The sequence below is a fragment of the Myotis daubentonii genome, chromosome 17 (assembly GCF_963259705.1).
Source record: "Myotis daubentonii chromosome 17, mMyoDau2.1, whole genome shotgun sequence".
Classification (NCBI taxonomy): domain Eukaryota; kingdom Metazoa; phylum Chordata; class Mammalia; order Chiroptera; family Vespertilionidae; genus Myotis; species Myotis daubentonii.
The window spans coordinates 10,243,897-10,267,892 of record NC_081856.1 but is presented as its reverse complement, the minus strand read 5'-3'; the positions used below and the strand labels follow the sequence as shown (position 1 = coordinate 10,267,892).

The 23,996-nt window shown below is 55.5% G+C and overlaps 1 protein-coding gene across 17 annotated transcripts in view; it reads right to left on the bottom strand.

Annotated features, from left to right (window-relative positions):
• The window catches only part of MTSS1 (MTSS I-BAR domain containing 1), a 134,072-nt gene that overhangs the window by 6,894 nt on the left and 103,182 nt on the right, over positions 1–23,996 (bottom strand). For 11 of the 17 annotated variants that reach the window (XM_059672736.1, XM_059672738.1, XM_059672741.1 and 8 more), the window contains 8 exons: positions 21,910–21,994; positions 19,334–19,425; positions 17,233–17,307; positions 14,077–14,088; positions 6,009–6,166; positions 4,885–4,992; positions 3,414–3,511; positions 1,704–1,914 (listed from right to left, as the gene is read on the bottom strand). In XM_059672736.1, the coding sequence (XP_059528719.1) occupies positions 1,704–1,914; positions 3,414–3,511; positions 4,885–4,992; positions 6,009–6,166; positions 14,077–14,088; positions 17,233–17,307; positions 19,334–19,425; positions 21,910–21,994 (839 nt within the window). The remainder of the gene's footprint in view (positions 1–1,703; positions 1,915–3,413; positions 3,512–4,884; positions 4,993–6,008; positions 6,167–14,076; positions 14,089–17,232; positions 17,308–19,333; positions 19,426–21,909; positions 21,995–23,996) is intronic. The other 6 variants (XM_059672737.1, XM_059672746.1, XM_059672750.1 and 3 more) reach the window with 1 other exon arrangement.

Below are 23,996 nucleotides of genomic sequence, written 5' to 3'. Positions count from 1 at the left end.
TATTCCTGCCCTCAGGACACTGCAGCCTCTGGCCTGTGATTTGCGTCATCCCCTTTATTCCCCCGCTACCTTATAATGATAAGGAGCAGTAGAGCCTTTTTTGAAAAATAGATTTTTCTAGTAAATTCTGCAGCGCCCTGAGGAAAGGCCCTAAAGCTGCTGGCCCCCATACCTCGGGCACCGGCTCTCAGGTTTACGTGAGTCCCACACGCCACCTCTGCCTCCCCGAGCGCCCCTGCGCCCCACACGCATCTCAGACGGGGAGGCTGCAGCACCCGCCCCCCTTTCTTTAGAAGCGGGTGCCAGTGCGCAAGACCGGGTTAGTTTGTCAGTTGATTAAAAACACAAAGAATTAAGCAGCACAGCGAAGAGCCTTGGAGGAATTGCGAAATCCTGCTTTCCTTCCAGTCGTTCCGCTCTGCGTGGGAGACACCTGGCCACCTTCGCGACCAGGCCCCACCCAGTCCGACAAGCGCATGGGAACCTGGAGCCGCAGCTCTCGGCCCGAGCGTTTGTTTGAAACCGAGTCTCTCTCCCAGGAGGACAGGCCGGGTCTCCTGGGACAGCGGGAAACTGCCTGCCCAGGGAGCGAGGAGCCAGGGGCTGGGGTCACCATGTCCGACGGGCAGGCAGTCCCCACGCACGCAGCGGCTTCCTCCTCACCAAGGGCCCCCACGCACCCTCCCGGGGCGCCCTGAGGCTGGGGTGGAGCAGGCGGTAGAAGCCTTTTCCCAGGTCTCAGGTCCTCGACCTGCAGGGCAGTAACTGCGGTCGGGCGGGTCACCCGCAGCCCCGAGCCTCCTTGTCCACAAAACGGGGGTCGCGGCAGCCTACGTGTTGCTGGAAGGACTACGCAGCAAACCCGTGCAGGAGGGCGCCTGGCCGCCGAGATGGCCAGTGACTGTCGGGCAAACGGGAACTTGGGTAAACAAGTCAAGCATGTGAGGTCCTGAGTCCACAGGGTCTTGGACTGAAGGCTGCGTATGGGGCAGCCCAACACAGACAGGACGGGCCGAACCCACCATGCCCGGCCCATGGCACGGCGGGCACGAGGCCCTCCCACTTCCTGGTCTCCGTGTCGTGCCGCTTACTAAGTGTGAGGCCAGACACGGGCACCAGGAGGAGGGGGCGGGCGGCAGGCGGGTGTGGCGATGCCTGCCCAGCTCCTGCCCGCTGCTCTGGGGGACCCCGGCTGGGCTGGGGCTGGCCTGCGTAGCCCGCTGAGGTGGGAGAGATCTGACACCTCCCTTCTCCCAGAAGCAAAGTGCCAACAGGCTGTGCTGCGAGGGCTGCGCTGCGCCATTCTCCTTCTCAACATAAACCGGTCAACGGAGCCCAAGAGTGACCCGGCTCCGGGCACTGCCCCGCGGCAGAGTCTCAGAGAACAGAGATGGGGAGGGGTGCCCACTGTGCAATGCCCGTCAGCTACAGCACACTAAGCGGGCCCTCACAGGGAGGCCAGGGAGCCAGCCCTCTCTGAAGTCTGTGCGCTCAGGTGTGGGAACTCCCCAAACCAAAGTGTGACTCAACCGCCCACCATGAACATCGGCTGCCAGCCCACCTGCAGTCTCCCCCCTTTGGGGGAACAACACAGGTAGCGATGAGACGTTAAACCCGTGTTCTCGCGTCTGCATTCAGAGGCCATCGATGGTGGTCTGGGCGCCAGGTGTGGCGGCTGCGCCCCGAGCGGAGGGCACCCTTACCTGGGTGGGGGCCTCGGGCGGCATGGGGGACGGTGACTTGGACTGGAAGGCGTCCTGGGATATGAAGCCCGAGTCGTGCGAGGACACGCTGGACAGCCGCACGGGCGCCTGCTGGGCCAGGTTGGAGCTGCGGCAGCGGTAGTGGGAGCTGGGCGAGTGCGAGTGCGAGCCGCTGGAGCGCGAGTCGCTGCTGTTCACGCTGTTCAGGCTGCTGCGGGGCCAAGCAGAGGGGCGGGGTAAGAGCAGGGGCCAGGAAACGAGAGGAGGGGGCAGGGAAAGGGGGAAAATGTCATCGGCTCTGCCTCGAGCAGCAGCACAAGCCGTAAGGCGTGTTTCCAAAGCGCCACTTCATTAGGCTCGTAAACAAGTCCTTTTTCACGTGAGCCCTGGGGAAAGCGAGCTGCCGGGACTCGGGTCTCTGGTGGACGGTGTGACAAGGCGTCTGGGGCATGGAGGCCTGTGATTCTGCAAAGCCAGGTCCTGCCCAATTCTGCCAGGTCCTCGACCAGCAGAGCTAGGGGACCTGGTGCCCGCGGCAGGAGAGGCGAGGCTGATCTTATCTGCTGTCAGCCAGCAGAAACCAGGGCCCCGTTGCTACACCAGGAAGGCGTCAGTGTGACGTGGATAGAAAGTGCGCATGTGACCCTTGGCTGGGCCGCCTGGGCCCACGAGACCAAGGTCGTCCAGCCGATGCTGCTCTGGCGGGGCAGGCGCCAACGGGCATCTCAGGGTGATCTTATCCTCAGTGTGTGTGTCAGTGCTGCATTGACAAAGCTGGTGCTTTAACGAATGGCTCTACCCTGATCATGGGCGTCTCTCTGTTAAAATATCTGTGGGCCTGTTGTTAACAGTCCCTCTGGCAAGACGCAGGCAGCTTTCAGCGACGGAAGACAATCCACACTAAGCCGTTTGCTTCTGAGAATAAACAGTAAACAGGATGTCGAGAAATCACACACGCCCTCTGGGTGTTCTGTCCGCATTCCCTTTCCAGTCTAAGAAAAGTGCTCTGCCGTCTGTACACCAACTCAGAGCATGAAAACCAGAACGCTGAGCAGTCCTGGTCCGAGCAAGCAGAGCTGACACCCACAGGGCAGCCCTAGAAGCAGCTGAAGGAATGAAATGAGCAGCCCAGCCTGGGATTCGAAAGTGTGGTTCCTGCTCCAAACCCTGAAAGTTTCCTGTCCAACTGTGACGCTAAGAAGGCAGTCAGGCACCGCGACTGTTCCACACTACAATTACTTGGTGCGACAGTCCTGACAGATACACTGGGGCATGCTGGGAGAAGGCTGCTGGGGGTAATGCTCATGAGGCTGGCTTTCCACTCCCATCGGCCGGGGGGGGGGGGGGGGGGCGGGGGGGGGGATGGGGGGCTGACGGGGAAGCCATGCAACGCCCTCCAGCGGCTCATCCTGGACATCAGTGTGTCACGGTTGTCTCCGGAAACTAACAGTAAACCAGCCGGCGAGGCTCAGTGGTTGAGCATCAGTCTTTGAACCAGGAAGTCACAGTTAGATCCCTGGTCAGGGCACATGCCCGGGTTGTGGGCTCAGTCCCCAGTGTGGGGCAGCAGGAGGCAGCCGATCAATGATTCTCTCTCCTTTTCCCTTCCTCTCTGAAGTCAATAAAAATGTATTTTTAAAAAATATTTAAAAGAATAAGAAAAAGAAGAAGAATTGTTCTCAGAGCAGGGCGGAGCCTGGCTTCTCTTACCTGCAGACACTTGACTTGCGGGACATGGTGGTGCTGGGGGACGAGGGTGGCGTCTGGTACGACCAACTGTAGTCAGAGCCTTTCAGGTCCAAGATCACCTACGGGGGCAGAGCCAGGCGGGTAAGCGAGGTGCGGAGAAGGGAAGCCTTATCCGTCACATCTTAAAACCGTAACATCCAAATGCTGCCATCATCGAGGGGTGGGGATTATACACTACTAATCCATTAATGTCATAATCCTTTTTCTGAGACAAGCAAAAATGTAATGAATGATGGGGGGCTGAAATATCAGTAAAAAAGAGAGGGAGGGAGATGTACAGTGACAGATCAACACTGTACAAGAGCCGTTTACACCCACGGCTAGAACTGGCAGGGTTTTCGTCCTGAAGCACCACCAAGACCATATGGTTTCAGGATCTGTTGGTCTTGCATTTTCGCCATTAGAGCATCAGCGGTCACTTGTGCCCTATTGGCCCAGGATTCGCTATTATAAACGTGACAGAATCAAGAGCAAACCAATTCTTTCACAGTTACTTCTACGTCTGTCTCCCCGACTTGATAGCTACTTGAGTGTAAGGTCTCCTTTTGTTCGTACAGTAGGTGCTCTATAAATGTCTATTTACTGAGAGAGAATGCATGCTGGGGTCTCGTAAGGGAAATTTCATAGAATGGAAAATAAAAGCTCTCCAAGTTGCCTTCTGAGCTGGCTCTCCAAAGGGGCGACAAGAATTTGATGCAAAGGCCAAAAGCCACGATGTGATTCATCAGCTGTTCCCCAGACATGCCTCTTCCCACGTGATACAGTGTGACTGTCACATGACCCAATCAATGAGCACCAAAAATGTCATCTTTCTCGTAAGAGAGACCCTCGTTAGAATGGTTCACGTGATGGCCAAGATACACCCATGTCGAGTGTATTTCTAGAGGGTAGATGGACACAGGGGCTAAGAGCACAGGCTCTGGCCCATCGGTGTGGCTCGGTGACTGAGGGTCGACCTGTGAACCAGGAGATCAGGGTTCGATTCCCGGTCAGGGCACGTGCCCGGGTTGTGGGCTCGATCCCCAGTGTGGGGCATGCAGGAGGCAGCCGATCAATGATTCTCGCTCTCATGGGTGTTTCTCTCTCCCTCTCCCTTCCTCTCTGAAATCAATAGAAATATGTTTTTTAATGAGCACAGGCTCTGGAAACTGACTGCTTGGTTCAAATCTCAGTCCTGCCACCAACGAGCTGGGTGAGCGTGGCTCAGGGACTGTTCCCGGCGCCGAGTGTCCTCTGTAAGAGGGGACCCTGGGAAGATGAGCCGAGGAGGCCCCGTCCCCGAGCGCACACGGGCTCTGCACGGCTGGCAGGGATGGGCACTGTGCCTCACTGTGAAGCGTGAATGTGATTTGGTGGGATCCTGCCCCCGGGCCCTCGGGACCTAGAAGCGCCTCTCCCTGGGTTGTCCCCGAGCGCCTGGCAGCATGCCTACCTGCTCACTGGAGGAGGGCAGCTTGTGGGGGTCCATGGTCAGGCTCTTCAGGTCTTCGGAGATGGTCTGCAGGTGCGTTATCTCCCCCAGCATGGAGATTTCTTCCTCCTGCCGGGAAGGGTGAGCAGCGCGTTATGGGGGGGGGGGGGGGAGCAGGGGGGGTTCACTTCATCATCCCGGCCCGACCGCCTCTATCAGGGTCACTGGCTGACCCTTTCAACTTTTCAGGAAAGGCCCCCTGGGACTGGGACATTTGCTGAAGGCACTACCAGCCTTTCTTCTGGGAAGAGGAGATCCGCCATCGTCGGAGTGGCCTGCGTGCCGCGGACAGGGGTGCACAGGCCAAAGCGAAGCCGCAGTCCGCCGCGCAGGGTCTGGGCTGCAGGCCACTGGATGGGCTGCCTGCCTTCCCACAGGTCTGCAGCCGGCCCTCCCATTTATTTAAAATGAGCCTATGTTGCCCTGGCCAGTGTTTCCCAGGGGGCTGGGCATTATCCCATGCACCCAAAGGTCACCTGTTCTATTCCCAGTCGGGGTACATGCCCGGGTTGTGGGCTCAATCCCCAGGAGGGGATGCATAGGAAGCAGCTGATTGATGCTGCTCCCATCATTGTTTCTCTCTCTCCCTCTCCCTTCCTCTTTCTCTCTCATCAATAAAAATATATTTTATAAAAAGAAAAAACAAGCCTATTTGACTTGTTGAGGCTCTTCCCATATTCATCTCACGGCCACTCCTTGGTATGCAGCTTGGCCAGTGGGTCGCCCAATCCCCTGGGAGCCTGTTTAAAGCACGGGGCTGGGTCCCCACCCCCAGAGCGGGGCTCGAGGATATGCATTTCAAACCAGTTCCCAGGTGACGCTGCTGGCCTGGGGAACACACTTTGAGAACCACTCTGCCAGGCTTCCTTGACTCGGGGAGAAAAGGTAAGCGCAGCAACTGGTGCTAAGAACAGGAGAGCTGTGGGGTGTGCGGCCAGCAGCAACGTGCACAGAAGTCCTGGTCCCTCCTATCGTGATTCCCCACCCACCGCAGGTGCCCATGACTCGAGCATGGCGGCTAGATAAAAAGGAGGGAGTCTCCTCCCAGAGGCGCTCTGGGCCTCCTGGAACTTCCACTAACTTACGATCACTGGCCGCAGCATGGAGATGAAGGTGCAGAACCGGCCGCGCTCTTCGATCAGCGCCTTGCGGACCGCCTGCTTCTCGGTCTCCTCCAACAGGAGGTACTTGTCGTTGACATCCTGGAGCGCGCTGTCCAACTGTGGCTGGATGTCGCCCCTCCCTGGAACGACAGGGCCAGCGGCTGCTGAAACAGCTCCCAGGGCGGCCGCCCCTTCCCTGGGCTGCTGGGGGGACCACACTCGTCCGAGACTTCAGTTACTTAGTTACACCCAGAAAGGACGTAAGGTGCTGCCGTTCTGGGCCAGCCATTTCCAAGTTCCAGGGATCCTGGCTCATTCCTGTGCGGAGGGTTTCCGGGGAGGCAACTCCTGACTTGCCCTGTTGCCCTGGGCAGCCCCTGGGAGCCCTCTGCCAACAAACCCCGGGACATGGCAGCCAGACGGAATTCCTGCCTCTGAGCACATTCTGCACAGGCTCAGGGGTGCACAAGGCGAGGGCCTGTGGATGTCCCCCAAAATGGGCAAAGCTGGCTTTGCTGGGCCAACCTCCATCAAAGAGCCTCTGTTTGCACAGGAGTCTGTGCTGGAAGCAGGGGTGGCCAGCGTCAGCCCGGCTCTGCGGCCCGGGGAGAGCTCTCCATGCGCTTCCTGTGAAACAAGCCCCGCCATCACGGGGTCCCAGCCAGGTCGCAGGCAAGAAATTGAAGGTGGGATGGATGCTGAGCTGGGTCCGTGTCCAGCCAGGTCGACAGAGCCCACTACGGGGGCAGCCATTTCTAGCGTTTAAAACAGGGGGTTAACCTTGGAGACAATTCTAGAACGCGGTGGGCAAACTGTCTTTATAAATAAAGTTTTATCAGAACACAGCCACGCCCCGTCATTTACGCAGTGACGAGGCCCACTCCTGCTGCAACTGCAGGGCAGCGTCTCTGAGACAGACTTCACAATCAGGCCCTTTGGAGAAGTCTGCTGCCCTAGAAGATAAACAGGGACGAACGGGCCCCGTGTCAGGGGTGCGGCTACTGTCAACCTGACCGGCAGGGGAACGAGGGTGACCGCCTGGGAGGCCAGTGCGTGAGCTCCCCCCCTGGCTCCCCACGCAGGGGCTCCCCCCATCATCCAACCCTGAGAAAGAACTTCTAACTTCTCCAGGGCAGGCTCATGGACTACCCCCCCTTCCCCAGCACAACGCCATGTGTGCAGACAAGTGCTTGTTTTAAAGGCAGCGTATTCGAGACGGAGGCCTTGGGGTCATCCGGGCCCACCTGCTGGTGTTTCAGTGGAGGTCAAGGCCTCGGGAAGGCGGGGGCCTTGTGCAGGGTCACTCGGGGAGGGGAGAGAGTGGGGCCGGCGCCCACACAGCCTGTGCCTCTGTGGCCGGCGGGAGCCTGTGAACCAGCGCCACTCGCCTCCTCCCCGTCACCACGTCCCCCTCTTAGCAGTGACACAGGGGACTTTAAATGTGACGCACCGTTTGAAAAGAAAAGGGCCAGGGAAAATGGCCTCGAATGAAGGAATAGATTCTGTGTTTTCTCTCATAAGCAGGCGAGAGGCTTAATTTGGAGCAAGAGGGCAGGCTTCGAGAACGCCCCAGCAAAGAGGTCGTTGGGGTTTATAAGGACGTCACTCCTGAGGCAGCGGTTACGTGCCGGGAGCCGGTCCATCCTTGCTGTTTCAAGGGACCTGGCATATATGGCATACGGTTCTTAATATGTTTGCTCACCTTCTTGGCGCTGTGTTTTAACCAAGGTCACCTCTCCGAGAAAGGTTGAATCCCCAGGTAGGGATTTTCCCCTGAAGTTAGGGAGGGAATAAAACCCCTCAAGTAAGTGCCAGGCAGGTAATTAATCCCTTTAACTACGAACAATCATGCTTAAACTACATAATCTTTTCTCCCTCGAATGGAGATAAGAAACACCCTAACCTTTGTAATAGAGATTGATAGGATTGAATCAACTGGTATAAATACAGTTGTAACAAGACAGAAACACACAGAACTTCAGACACAGAACTTAGAACACAGGGCTTGGAAGACAGGACCAAGAAAGACAGAGCCTAGGCACAGAACCTACACAGAACGTTCTCTAGGGACAGAAGAACTTCGCTGGCGAGAGCATGCCGGAGGATCCTGGACAGGGACTGGCCTCGGAGCCTGGAGGCGGAGCCTGGCGAGAGAGCATGGCAGGGGATCCTGGACTGAACCTGACTGCGGAGATTGGCAGGAGAGCCTGACTAGAACCTGGTGACTGGACCTGCCTGGAGAACCTGGACAGAACCTGGCGGGAGATCCTAAGCAGAACCTCTCTGGAGATCCAGACCAGAACTTGGCTGGAGATCCTGGCTAGGCTGCTGATCAACTGAACGCTGTCTCCGTGTCAGTCCTTCTTCGCCGACTCCGTCCACGCCTTTGGGGACCCCTGGACCTGCTGGGGTTGGACCCCGGCAGTTACGTTCGGAGTCGGCACAGAAAGGGGAGTCACATGCAGCCAGAGGTCGCCCCGGACACGCCTCCTATGTCCGTAGGCACAGCGAACACGGCACATGCACAGCCCTCACCAAGTGAGCACACACGTGGGGGCGGGGACCACACTCCGCACACTGAACCCCACGGAGGGACGGCATCCAACACTCACAGCACAGGGACCCGCTGCCTGAGAAGGTCCCGCGTGTCCTCAAGGGGACCCGCTCGGCATTCCCCCACTGTCACCATCCAGCCGGGATAATCCTACCAGGGCCCCAGCATCTCCAGCCGCTGCCAGGGGGAGGCAGGGCAGCCATCCTCACACACTGGCCCGGCCGCTGGGCCGCGGCTCTCCCGAGTTCTGAGTGGACAGGAAGCCCACGCGGGCATTCTCCACCCTCTCCGGGGGCGGGCTGGGGCGCCAGGGCTCCCTCTGGATGACACACAGCCGAGCCACAGACACGAGCTCCAGGAGGGAAGCCGGTCGACACCCCTATGAGAACTGTGGGTTCCCTCTTCCTCTATTTAAGTGCTGGCTGCGCACCCGAACCCACGTACTACGCTCAGCGTGTGCACGACACAGGCCCCCGGGCGGGGAGGCCCTGGGACGTGCCCATGTTCCCTGCTCCCCTGCAACCTGCAGCGCGGGCTGACTCCGGGCCCGGCCGGGAGGCCGCGGGACTCAGGGCTGGTCTAAGGCCTCTGGCACGCCTCCCAGCCTCTTCCTGACGCCCCAGCCCATGACACACACGGAGGCTGCAGACCAGGTCGGCATGCTCTTAACTTCCATGGAGGAGGTGGAGGGGGTGGAGAGAAAGTAGACTAAAAGGCACAGTGCTTGACCAACAGCTTGGATGTGCTTTGATTATGGCAGCAATCCCCTGTATTATCAGTCTCTAACGATAAGGAACTGGAAACGCGTATTTTTTCTTCCTTTTGTGAGTTATAAGGCACATGTCTATCTGTAGCTAATAGAACTGGGTTTTAAAAATATACTTACAGCGAAAAGCAAAGTGACCAGAACCAAGTGTTACCTAATCTCATAAACAGGAATCTAAAGGATTCTATGATTATAGAAGACTTAGTTTAAACATGTGTTGTTATAGTTAAAGGACTTTCAAGTTGCGGTGCTCTAAACTAAGTATAAGCTGTCAAGATGGTTATAATTATAGTTGCAGTGAGTACATTTCTACTCAAGACGTATCGGAACCTGAAAACACAATTTTATTGTGTTTTTATTTCTTAAGTTCACTGACACGACGTGTAACCATGTTTATGAAAAGCAACTGTGCAGGAAGTGACTCCATGCCCCAGTCGGATGCATGGCCTTCAGACACGGAGGTCTTCGCAGGCCCACAAGTCAGGTGTTCATTTCCCCGGCAGCAGCGCGGGCACCTCCGCACGCGTCCTGGCCGCTCCAGCTCCCTCCCACACGGACTCTCTGTCCTCTCCTTTCGCCTGTCGCCACCCTCACTGGACAGCTGCAAGGGCCCCTCGTATGTCACCCCGACTGCGTTTAGATCGGCAGCCCCGATTCCTTTAAAAATGCAAGTATTATCACTTCTTGTCAACAGCTCCTGTTTCTTTCAAGAAAAGTCCAATGTCCTTAACGCGGCCTGCCTGCCAGGCATGCATGGGTCAGCCGGTCCACTCCTGGCCTCGAGCTCTTAACCCCTCCCTCCCCTTCCCCTTCCCTCCGCTTCCCACCCGCCTTCACAGACGCCCCCCGCCCCCCCACACCTGCCTGGCCTGCTCACCCTGCAGGCCTCCATCGTTCAGGCAAACCCTCCTCCAACTCTCCCGAGATTAGGATTCGGCCGCGTGAGCTCAGAAGTTCCTTTTACGGGTCTTTCACGACACGCCCAGTACTAGGCCCATCTTTCTTTCTCTAGTTCTCTGAGTGATGTCAGTCCCCCCACGGATCCTGCACCTTCTGCCCAGCACACCTGCCTGAAGACGGGTGCAGGTACCTGCAGATGAAGGAGGCAGGGAGAGACTAGCTCCCTGTGTTTGCTCACTGGCCTCCACTGCCCTGGCCTTTTATGGCCTAAGACAGGGGTGGGCAAACTTTTTGACTCGAGGGCCACAATGGGTTCTTAAACTGGACCGGAGGGCCGGAACAACAGCATGGATGGAGTGTTTGTGTGAACTAATATAAATTCAAAGTAAACATCATTACATAAAAGGGTACAGTCCTTTTTTTTTTTTTTTTTTAGTTTTATTCATTCCAAACGGGCCCACGGGCTGTAGTTTGCCCACAGCTGGCCTAAGACCATAAAAGTAGCAAATTCCAGGCCAGCCCAGCAGCCAAAAGAAGGGAGGGGCGCCTCCCATGGGCTTTGAGATGGAACTCCTGACACGGGACCCTGTGTGCCCTGGCCTGTGCGGCCTGAGCCATCTCGGTCTTGAGAATGTTTTCCCTCTGCCAGTGCCCAGGTCTCGGAATCCTGAGGCACAAGAGCCAGGAGCCCCTGCTCCCCAGGGGAAACCACACGCTTCTCCTTTTCCCAAGAAACGTTCCTGGGCCGTGCCCGACGGATGGGCGGGCGCCAGGGCGCGGCCAGCGTGGCTCCCTGAAGGAGGGGGTTTGCTGCTGTCTGTTGGTTAAGGAGGGAGAGTTCACAAACCTTCCTGGAGTGGCACGAAGGTCCCTTACCTTCCCAACATTTACTCTGTATTTTCTTTAATTTTTACATACATGTTCGAGGCAGGCATTAATACCCCCTTGAACAGAGGGGGAAACTGAGTGGGGGAGGCCAAGTGGCTGGCACAGGGCCACCGAGCTGGGATGGGGCCGGCCAGACCCCCGCCCTCGGCCTTTCTTGCTCAGAGGCCCCCTTCACGCTCACAGCAAACATGCCGGGAGCTAAGTGGCCCACGTCCGCCCGCGACAGCGCAATTCAAAAGCCAGTCGGTGCCATCAGTGTGAGGCGGGACCTCCAGCCCCTTCCCACGCACACTGCAGCCCTCACCTGAGCCTCGCGGACCACGCAGACACTAGGCTCGGGCCACGCAGACACCAGGCTCAGGCCACACAGACACCAGGCTCGGGGGGAGGGCTTCCCCGCGGAAAACCACCCAGGCCACCCCTGCCAAGATTGCTGTCAGGAAACATCCAAAGTCACTTGTTTTCCGGAGACAGATGTCTGAAGAAGCCGCCAGAATCCCACAAAATGACTGCCGTCTGCCCTGACACAAACACTGCATTTCACTCTAACAGCCCCCCTTGCCACACCTGTGCACCTCACAAATCAAGCTGTGTCCTGCAATCCATGGCGTGTCGTCGTAGTTTAACCTGCAGGGGCTTCTTTTTCGTGGTTTAGAAAATAATGGTGCATCTTACGATGGATGGCATCTCCGAGCCGGTGACAAATGGGATATAAATACAGACATGGGCACGCAGGGTGAGCTGGAGATTCGATTCTGGAATGAAAAATTCCCTTTCCCAACGGAAGCGGCTCCCACTATCCCTCTACAGGCCTCCCCAATGTCCAGCAGCAGGACTGACTGATTCCCCAAAGGGAAAAGAAAGACAGACTGGAGGCTTTTGACTTAAACATGTTCTAACTCAACTTGTTATTCTGCCAACATGCGGGGCCTCAGTGTCTCCTCATCTGTGAGCTGTGAATAGCAGTGAGTTCCTAGAGCTCAGATGGCTCCTGGGGCCAAACGACCTCATTCCTATGAGGCACGCAGCACGGGGTGGGCACTGGATAGGGGTCAGCGCCATCGGGGCCACACCGCGTCCCTGGCACCTCAGCAGGGGGAGGATGCAGGGCACGGGGGGTTTTTAAAAAATGAGCATTCAGTTCAAGGTCCATAATCCTTCCCCTAAAGGTAGGCGTTTCGTCGTCGAGATTCGCTGGGCGAGCAGCTGTCCGTCAAAGCAAAGACTGAGATGAGACGGCTCAGAGAACCACAGAACCCCCGCCCCCCACGGCGACCTGGGCTCACGGAGAATCCACGTCGCCTCCTGTCTCCGGGAAGGCTCCTCCCCTGTGGTTAGAGAAACACTCCCGCCCTCCACCCATCAACGGACCCAGGAGCCTGCGGCCCCTCCACTCCCCCTTTCACTTACTTTCTCCCAAACTGCTCTCGAACCCGATCACCTCCCCATCCCTGTGCCCTGGCCACGGTCTCCTCTCACCGGAACAAAAGCCACTTGCTAACGAGGTCTTCGGTTGGGCCACTATCTATCTAACCCAAACAGACACTGTCTATCTAATCCAGAGAGACACCGTCACAGCGGAACTTTCTAGAAACCAGGAAGTCTTCAAGGGCTTCCACACAGTCCCGAAAGTCAAGTCTTTCCTGATCGGGTCCCTGCTCACCTCCGCCTAGTCCTGCACCTGAGGAGACAGAAGCCATTCGCACCTGGCCAGGTCTCCAACGACAGCACGATCTCCCAGCTTCCCTCAGCGATGGGCTGGGGGGCACCGGGAACGGGGGCGATGCCTGGGGGCGTCTTTTGGGGGTGATGCCAGTGCTCTGAAATGAGGCGGCGGGAATGGCTGCACAACGCTGTGAACGCACCAAAGCGCCAGCATGCGCCTGTCCGACGGACAAGGCTACGTTCCGTGACATTTATCCCGATGCGCACGGAGCACGGGTCCCACCGCCCTCCCGAGGGGCAGCGGCACTGTCCGCGCTGCCCCACAGCACAGCGGGGCCGGGAGGGTCGCCATTCGTGACGCTGGGGAAGATCCGGCCCACCGGCACCATGAGGGGAAGTCAGGGGAAGTCGGGGCAGAGCTGTGCCCCCACCTGTCAGGGGACCCGGTGGCTCAGGTTTGTTGTCGTCGGTGACAGAATCCAGCCCAAACCCCCCTCGGGAGCTGCTCAGTGCGGACGCTCAGACACGCGGACACCTCGCAGACGGGCCTTCCGGACAGACGGACAGCCCCGAGACGCCAAGAGCAACGTGAAGGTTTAGTAGCAAAATCACCCACAGGATGAGGTCTGACACTCAATCAAGAAGAATCATTCTGATTATTGAACTTGAGTACCCGATACCTTTGAAGTTGGCCATTCCACAAACTCTGCTGAAATAAGAAATACTTTGTTGGTTGTTGTTTTTTTTTAATGAATTCTAAGTTTTGAATAGAACTCTCTAGCTCTGGGGGCACAAAGTAAAAGATACTTTGCCAGCTTAATTAACACAACCAAACCTGATTTGGAAATTACTGCGAGGGAGTTACTGAATGTGGCTCTACAGGTTTCGTTTGTGGTATAAACACACACACACACACACACACACACACACACACACACATATATTCTTAGATACATATGTATGTATAAAGATATTTGTTTCCTGGGGAAGGGAGGGTTTAAATCACTCTGTATTTCTTCTTTCCATGAGTCTAAACTGGATTATGTTGATTCAAAAGCTCTTTGAATGTCATGCTAATCCATGAAAGTGCCACACATGGAAGGAAGAAAGTGACTGAACACACGCACACGCAATTTTCTTAAAGTTATGGAGAATTAAGTAGGCACCGTTGATTGTCCTGAGCTGGGAGGAGAGCGTGGGCCACGGGCATAGGCCTGGGCATGCCCACAGCAAGGACCACACCGTGACCAGCACCAGAGGTCGGAAGACAGACTTACCGAGAACTTCCACTGGTGGGAGACGCACGGTGAGAAAGTGCAGGATACACAGTTGACACAAAAAGGAAAATAACACCGTCAAACTGGTATTCGAGCAGCAGTCTCACCTCCCTTTCGCCTGTCCGTCAGTCCGCGGCAGCCACCGGATTTTACCACAGGAGGCAGCCACCGATTCAACCCACACCCCAAGACCGCACAGCCGTGCGCCCTGCCCTGACGCGCCGACGCTCTTCCCTTCTCCTCGCAACAGAAAGCCCCCAGCTGGGAATCATCACGCCCAGCACAGCAAGGTTCTTCAAAGAGGGATGAAGACCACGTTCCCAAAGAAGTCAATTAAGATGCTTGACCAAGATACCCTTTCAAGTGTAAGGTGTTGCAACCTGAAGAGTCACTAGGAAAAACCTGTGACACAAAGTTTGAGCTGGGGTGGAAATGAAAAAGAAATAATTAAAGAATTAAAAACTGTAGTATAAAGACAAATGATATGCTAGTCTGGCACTCTGTGAGTCTGTTTACTGGGTTTATACTGTGAACTTTGCAGCCGCTGCTGACAGAGGACGGGTGTGACTACTTAAATGTCAGGCTCAAGGGTGAGCGTATTAAAACGTGCCAGGTCTCTCCAAGGATGTCCATCGAACTCCTGGTGTGAATCTCAGAGGCATCACAACACTTTATAAGCCAAGAGTCCAGGCAGCGGTCCCTGAAGGAGACTGAACGGATGGAGGGGCTCAGGGAAACTTGGGCTAACCAGACCCAAACTAACCGGAAGCCTCAGATAGCCGATTTCTCCCGACCTGAAACCCGTAGCATTCCTAGTCCATTCTCGGGCCACTCGGAGCACCCCATCACAAACGTGCGCCAGAATGACGAGTCTGGTCCCTCCGAGAAGGCTCCATTCACCCCAGAAATACACAAGTATGAACACTTGGTAAAAATAATGCACTTATATATTTTAGAAACAACAGTTGTTTATAAAGGAAAGGCATTAAAAGCTGTTTTCTGGAGTAACTACAAAATCACCTAGAACTTTCCAAGCTGCTGATCCGACCTGGCTGCAGACGTCAGCACACACGGCCACCTAATCTGGAGGGGATATGGGGCCCGAGACCCCAGCCACGTGCGGGGACGAGAGACGGCCGCTTCCGGTCACAGCCTCCATCCTCTCAACCTTCAGGCCCACGGGCCCCGAGAAACCGCCCCACTAGGGGCCAGTTACTCCCAAGTCCCGGGATCAGAGCATCTCTCCGCTTCCCACAGGCCAGCACCCGAGGCCCCGAATCTTTCTAACGGCACCCTGACAGGAAGCGCGCCGGCCTCCCAGGGCAGCCCGCGCCCGTGCCCGGCAAGTCTAACGCCAGAACCTTCGCTCACACTGCACTGCCCGCAACCCATCAGGCTTCCCTGTCGGGCCAGATTCCGCTCACTGACAACGCCAGCACCTTGGAGTGGCAGCCTCCATGCAGAATTCGGATAAAAGGATTATCGCTGCAGCCGAGAGCTTAAAAGGGACTTTGGGAAGAGCAGAGGGAAAACAGCTCCTTTTCCTTACCTCATCCTGTTCGCCGACTCCCCCCCTTAGCCAAGCCATCACCGTCTTCCCAGGCCCCTCCCTCTAAACCAGAGGTTCTCAACCTGTGGGTCGCGACCCCTTTGGGGGTCGAACGACCCTTTCACAGGGGTCGCCTAAGACCACCGGAAAACACATATATAATTGCATGTTGTTTTTGTCATTAATCACTATGCTTTAATTATGTTCCATTTGTAACAATGAAATTGGGGGTCACCACAACATGAGGAACTGTATTAAAGGGTCGCGGCATGAGGAAGGTTGAGAACCACTGCTCTAAACCCATCCTCTCTCCTCTCACAGCCGCCAGGCTGGCAGTGGGTGGAGATGCGCTCCCACTGTCTCCCAGCCTGCACTTCCACGGGACCTCGGATTCAGTGGACTTGGCGGCAGCGTTATTTACAACTTTCACCTCTGGACGTGCCAAAATGCTACCGGCCACAAGCCCTACTGCTTGCTGACCACTTGCTCCCAGGGGCCCTCGCTGGATAGAAGGTCCTGGTGAGAAGCAACCAGACCAGGAAAACACACCCGGAAGAAAGAACTGGGCCAACACTAACCGAAACCCTGACGTGGGTGGAAATCCTGCGACCGCTCGCTATCTTGTACCGGTCTTGGGGTTTATGTAAGAACCAGGAGGGCATTTCTCAGAAATGTCAAAACCTTGTCCTGTGCTCACCTCTCTTCCACAAGCCATTCCACCTCTCCAAGTGTTTGCTTTTAATTCAAAAAACAAACTGCTTGTCTGGGAAAGAGGAACTTTGGTTTGGGGGCTTTCTACCTCAAAAGATCATTGTCCCAAATAAGCGATAAACGTGAGCCACAGAGCAGCCTGAGGGGAGTGCGGCATCAGCTGTGAGGCAGCGAATTAAGAGGCGTGGTGTCAGGAACAGTCTGGAAGGAATGTCACCTTCTCAGGTGACACTTAGGTCTTGGTACCAAGTTGCAAACACTTGCAAAGTGGATGCAGCCGGAGCTGGCTCCTCAGACTCCCAGTCGGGCCCCAAGCGCAAAGCTGGGTCCGGGCTCCGACAGCGACCGGTGTGTGGTGGCGAGGGGCAGGGAGGCGGGCGGAGGGCCCCTTGACGGTCTGTGTTTCCTTCCAAGCCCCCACCCTCACGAACCCCATGGAAAAGCTTCCTTTTAGCAATGACTTCTGGCTCCCGGGACAGCCATTTCTAACTCACGAGACTTAATAAAGGGTTTCGGAGGCTGCAGGCTGGGAAAGATGCAGGAGAAGATGACATCATTGCTGTAATAGTTAGAACAGAACATTTGCATAAAGGCTTTGTGCATGATCCCAAGAAATGTATAGGTTTCATGACAAGGTACAGTAGGCATGGCAACTGTCAGATGCTGGAGACAAAGGTGTGGAGAGGGAACAGGTCTAGGACAGCTTTGCAAGGGCCTCAAGAGGACAGAGAGTCTGCCCCGAGAACTGCACTCAGGCGCAGCCTCTCAGCTCCCGGCTGCTCCCCGGGGCCGCCCCGCCGGGAAGGAAGTCTGCATCGAACTCTCCGCTTCAAAGACAAATCGAGCCCATGCGCTTTCCCCCAAGTGACACAATTAACTGCAGAATTCGTCGTTACCTTTCTTCGCTTTCTTCTGCAGTTTCAGTGTATCCGAGGACTTCTTCTTTATCTCTTGACGAGCTTTTTTATATTCTAAGAGGAAGCAGAATAATTAAATCACTTTACCACTTTGCTCAACAGAAAGTATTTTTGGAACAGCCGTTACTTTCATCACAGAGCGTAAACTGTGGTGCATAATAAACAGCTTCATTGGAATCCCGTGTGATAAGCACCTCGCGATGACGTCTTAGAGCAGCGGTGTTACTAACGTGACAAGCGACAACACTCGCCGCCGTCTTTCCCAAAAGTACCCATTCCTATCAGCTGCTCAGAAAGACGGCATTTGGGAACATTTTACTGAAAATGGAAAATTCATCCCTGCCGGCATGACTCCACGGTTGAACCAAGAGGTCACGGTGGTTTGGTTCTGGTCAGAGCACATAACCGGGGTGTGCAGGAGGCAGCCAATCAATGATTCTCTCTCATCATTGATGTTTCTATCTCTCTCCCTCTCCCTTCCTCTCTGAAACCAATAAAAAGTATATTTAAAAAATAACAAAATAAAATGAAAAATGTGTATTTTCTCAGCTCAAGTATCAGGAAATATTTTCAATATGATCCACTCTCCTAAGGGCTGAAATCTCCTCAGAAAGGACCCATGTGGCAAGTCGCCGGCCAGATGTTACAGTTCAGGCAAGAGAACCTCGCACAACAGCAGAACCTAGAGCACGGGGAACTGGCGAAGCCCCCGCCGCCTCTCTTTCACATTAATACGGAGGCCAGACACCCAGGAGGGCAGCCCACACCCACCATGTCCCTCCGGCCCCCACCAACCACCTCCTCTGCCCCCCAAGGCCACGCCACTCCCGGATGCCCCGTTTCTGCTGCTGGTATCTCCACCGCCCAGGTGTGGACATCTAAAACAAGTCACCTCTTGCCCGGCCAGCGTGGCTCAGTGGTTGAGCGTCGGCCTATGACCCAGGAGGTCACAGTTTAATTCCTGGTCAGGGTACATGCCAGGTTGTAGGCTCGATCCCCTGTGTGGGGCGTGCAGGAGGCAGCCCATCAATAATTCTCTCTCATTACTGATGTTTCTATTTCTTTCTCCCTCTCCCTTCCTCTCTGAAATCAATAAAAATATTTTTTAAATAAACAAACAAATAAATAAATAAAATGAGTCCCCTCGGCACTTCTCTCTCCCACTGCCCCCGTGTTCGATCCAGTGCCACCGGCCAGTTTCCTCAGTTACTCCCCATGGCTCCCCTCCCCGCCCAAAGCCCCCAGAGCCCTCATTTAAATGCTCTTCCCACTGCCTGTCAGCCAGCCCTCCTGCCAGATGTGTGCCCTCGGGGCCTCCCACGTGCTTTCCTCCCCAGCACACACCGTGCGCAGGCTTGACCCTTGGAGACCGTCTCCTGCCCCTTCCACACGGCCAGCACCCCGCCCACCGCCTCCGGAAGACCCACGGGGCAGGGGTGTGTCGGTCTGGACCACTCTGTCCCCAGAGCTGGCACATGAGGTGCTGATGGGCCATTTCTGGGCAGGAGGCCCGGTTAGCTTACATCGTTAAAGGTGGTTTCAAATGGGCTGCCATGCCTTACATCTGAAGCTCGGGCTGTGCAGCCTGGCATTACAGTTCACTTTTCTTTGTTAACAAGTTGATTTCAGAGAGGAAGGAGCAAGGAGACAGAAACATCCATGATGGGAGAGAATCACTGATGGGCTGCCTCCTGCACGCCCCCTCCTGGGGATGGAGCCGGAAACCTGGGCACGCGCCCGACCTGGAATCAACCGTGACCTCCTGGTTCATAGGTCGACACTCAACCACGAGCCACACGGGCTGGGCTTCGATTCACTTTAATTCAGCGGATCACACGCCACCAAGCGACCAGGCTGGCGGCTGCTGAAAACGGTCTGTGCCGAAACTCCAGCGCTGGGCCCTGCTGTGGGATCACTTTTGACTCCTCATCTTCCACAGGACACCCTGAAAGGCCCACAGGGCAGGCAGGGACAGAGGGGCCCTTGGGGACACCAGGAAACCCAGCAGAGGCACCAGCAGCACCACAGCCACCCACGGCTCTTCGCGGAATGCTATCCCCCCTGGACAGCGCGCCCCTACCTTTTGCGTGGTCTTTATCCAGCTGGTTGGCCACTTTCTTCCATTCTTCCATCTGTTCTTGAAGTGGGTTTATCAGACAGTCGATTAAAGCGCTTTTACCAAAAGGGAAAGAAAGGGAGAAATTAAACAGCTGTATTTCTGTTGTCAAGACTGAACACTTGGTTGTCAAAACATCAAAATCACCATTAGCTGAAGCAAGACAAGGCGGCATACGACGCCCGAGCTCACATGCAAACCCCCGGCTGTGCAGCACACTTGTCCCCGGGATTCTCTGCCACGACTGTGAGGCAGCTGCACGTGTGACTGACAGAACGCCCTCTCTTCTCACGCCCGTTTATGTTTATTTTATTCACAAGCAGCGTTGTGTGCAGGTGGGGTCTCCCGCTGGCTGCTGTGAAAAGGTGATGATACCTGGGCCTCCCCGCCCAGCTCATGGAAACTTTGAGAGTGAGGCCCCCCATGACTATTTCTAAAAAGATCCACATGGCCCTAGCTGGTTTGGCTCGGTGGATAGAGCATCGGCCTGCAGACTGAAAGGTCCCGGGTTCGATTCTGGTCAAGGGCACATGCCCAGGTTGCAGGCTTGATCCCCAGTATGGGGTGTGCAGGAGGCAGTCGATCAATGATTCTCATCATTGATGTTTCTATCTCTCTCCCCCCTCCCTTCCTCTCTGAAATCAGTATGTATATGTATATGTATATGTATATGTATATGTATATGTATATGTATATGTATATAAATACTAGAGGCCCGATGCACGATATTCATGCAAGAGTAGGCCTTCCTTCCCCCAGCTGCCGGCATCGGCTTCCCTCTGGCACCCGGGACCCGGGCTTCCCTCGCAGTCCTGGTTTCGTCCGGAAGGATGTCCAGTCTAATTAGCATATTATGCTTTTATTATTATAGATATACGTATATACACGTGTGTGTGTGTGTGTGTGTGTGTGTGTATGTAACCCACGTGATTCTGATGCACATTCAGGATTTCAAGTCATGAATGTGGGCTGAGGGTGGGCAGCCTCGAGGACTGGGTGCAGGTCTCTCCAGGGACATCAGCCCATGGGCACCGTGGAGAGTGGCCCCCCACACGGAGGAATCACGCGAGCCCAGCTTTTTATCTGTGCGATGGGAGGAAAACCGGCCCACCCCCACGACAGAGCTGTTGTAGAAAAAGGAGAACATGCCCATCAGCTGGTGAACCGCATTGGTGAGCACGACTCGGAAGCTGCTCTCAGCTGCTTTTTGATGCTGAGCCTCCTGAAAGTCTCCAAGTTCTTGGTTCGATCCCCTCCTTTTCTGACCAGGGTCACCTCGCAATTCCCTCCCTCGCTCACTTCCTCCAGCCGTCAGTTACTTTTCCCAGGTCTCCGCTCAAATCTTTCTTCTGAATCGAGGCGCTCCCTAACTACGCACCCTGTGCCAACAGTGGCCACCCCCCACCCCGTGTACTTCTCCTCGTGCCACGGTCCACCGCCTGATGTCATGGCAGGTTTATTCAGTGTCTGGCATGTAAGCTCCGTGAGGGCAGCACATGGTCCTGTTCGCCACTAGGCCCCACGACCTAAGGCGGCACCCAGCATGCGGTAGCTGCTCAATAAACAGTGGCTGTTGAAGGGGTGCCTCCTCATCCCTAAAGCGGGGTGAGGCACCACAGGACCGGCCCAGGACCAACACAACCGACGTGTGTGAGGGGGCACTGGGCAATCCGGGGAGCGCCGTCCAGGTGGGGAGCAGGAGGGAAAGAAGCTGGCCTCACCACCTGCTACCCCACGGGCTCCCTGCCGGACACGTGGGGCTATTTCATTAATGTTCACAAAGCCCTTCAGAGATGGCCATCCCCACTCCACAGGGGCCGCGGTCCTAGTCGGGGTCACAGCAGGTCGCGGCCCCCGAGCATGTGGGAGCTTGTGGACTGCGGTGCTTCCTGCTGTGTCCTGTCGCCTCCGGGGGGGGTGGGGGTGGGGGGGAGGCTGCCAAGTGCCAGGGCCATCTCGCCTTCGCGGCCCCTCACACGACTTGCTCCGCGTAAAGCGGACCCGGGCAGACCTGCTGAGTCCGGGAGAATGCCCATCTCATCTGAACGCGGGTGAGCCTAAATCCCCATGCCAGTCGCTGCCGTTCCTGCCGCTCGGGAGGCAGCGTGCAGGGCTCGGAGCTCCCACTCTGCTCAGCAGGGGGCCAGGAGGGAGCACGCCGGGCACGGACAGCAGGGCAGCCTCTCTCCCCAGGGCCAGCTCCTCTTCCAGACGCTCCTGCAGGGGAGGGGGTCAGGGGGCTCCTCACCCTGACAGAGAGGGTGAGGAGAGACACGCAGGAACACAGAGCCTACCCTACAGGGGCGCAGGCTCCACGAGGGCAGGGACCGGGACCCTCTGGTTGACCAGGGCCGGGCACAGAGCAGATGCCCAGCGAGTCCGTGTCCAAGCAACGAGCAGAGTGCTGGCTGTGGTGAGCGATGGGCAGCGGAGGGCCACGTGCTATGCTGACGGCCAGTCCTGCCACAACGCACCACTTCCTGAACCCCGACTCGGCAGCGGGTCTGAGGTCGGGGGGCGGGGGGGTCCGGGCTCCTCACCTGGAAAACTGCCTCAGCTTGGCCTCGATGCTCCGGTGCCGCATGCACATCCGGGTGAGGGCGGAGCCGATCTCCCTGGTTCCGCCTGGAAGAGAACGGAGCAAAGCTGAGGAGGAGGCCGGTCCAACCGTGAGACACTTAAAGGCGAAGGAAAGGATTTAAAAACAAGCGAGTGTCCATCACGTCGTAAAAGCCAAGCCACGCCGTTCAGACTTCTCACCGTGCACGTGTGTGCTCACGCTCACACACACGTGTACATAGATATGTATGGTGACAGCTTTTATATAATCACCAAACAGAAGTTACCTTTACTACATACGATACCCTCCGATATTTTCTATTCCGATTGTTTAAAATGCTGATTGTGATCCAGAAATTGATTTTAACAGCCCACTAATACATCAATGACCTACGGTTTGAAAAATACTTCCCAAGGAAGGTGACCAAAATAGCATCTGATACTTAGGAAAAAGCTGTAGTTATTTTTCCCTCTTCTGGCAAAAATAGCCCTGTTAGCATTCTTTAGAACGGCCAGTAAGGCCACTCCAGATAATTGTTTCAAGACACACACACAAGTATTTCGGAGAATAGCAAGGCTAAACAGAATGAAATAACAGAGTGTTTTTAAATGGGTGCGGGTAACTCCAGTGCAAGAGGTCCTCCCACTCAGCAAATGTGGAAGTCAACTGCCATACAGCGTGATCTTCCGGAATTCTTGTCATGCTTCCCCTTCAGGCGCACCCTTCTCTGAGATGCCCCCTGAGGCCCGCCCTCCCCCTCTTGGAAACAAGGCCCGAATCAGCATTCGCTGGGGCGTGGGGGAGGGAGGAGCAAACTGCAACCACAGATGGTAATTCTGCACCGACACGGAAAAGCACAATTAATTATAAACGTTGTGAAAACACGGGCTGGTGAAACCCGGGGGGAAATGTCAAATAAAGCACTATTTTTAGCAGATGAGGCTGTCCAGTGGAAGCCGCAGGAATTTATGGCAGGTTTAGCCAAGTCAAATTATCAGGAAAACACTCTCCCCCTTATTAGTGCTCTTGACATTATTACAGGTTGGCTGTCCCCTTCCACCTCTGGAAACACCCCCGTGCTGCTCACATTCCACCTATTTTCCATTTTATCCTGCCAGACGAACAGGTTTCCGGAACAAAAATATATATGAGTCATAACAGTGGTATTATATATTAATATTTCTATACTTGAAAAGAGAAATCTGAAAAGAGAAATCTAAGCCATTCTCTAACACAGGGCTTCCCCACCTGAACACGGTGGACGAATGGGCCTGGCGACTCTTGGTTGGGGGCAGTCCTGTGCATGGAAGTATGTTCAGCAGAAGCCCTGGCCTCTCTCTACTGCAGCGGTTCTCAACCTGTGGGTCGCGACCCCTTTGGCGGTCGAACGACCCTTTCACAGGGGTCGCCTAAGACCATCCTGCATACCAGATATTTACATGACGATCCATAACAGTAGCAACATTACAGTTATGAAGTAGCAACGAAAATAATTTTATGGCTGGATCACAACATGAGGAACTGTATTTAAAGGGCCAGAAGGTTGAGAACCACTGCTCTACTAGAAGGCGGCAGCATCCCCCCAATCGGTGGCACCCAAAAGTGTGTTCCTTGGGGAATAAAAATATCCCGGCCAGTTAAGGAGCACAGCTGTAAGTCAACCTGACCAGGCACTCACTGTCACCTGAGGCTGTTTAAATGCCTAGAAGTCTGACAATGCTGCCCTCTCGCTCCTGGCACCTGCAGCCACGCTCAGGCTCAGGCTCAGGCCGTAAGCAACCACCATCTCAGCGGCACCATCTGCGGCAGCTCACGCCTCTCCACCCGCGGACACCAGCAGAGGGCGCTGTTTTCACACCCAGCAGCTTGCCTTCAGGTTCTCTTAAGCTTTTATTGCTTAAAAGCAAGGAGCACTTTATCCCCAGGGAAATATCTCCTGTTTCGTGGGCCTTCATTTGATTAAAAGTTAATAACCTGGCCATGCAAGGAAATTGGCTCACTCGCTCGCTGCTGGTAAACTAGTACTTTTCTGGGGGATATTTGGCAGCATCTATCAAGAAAAGCCTT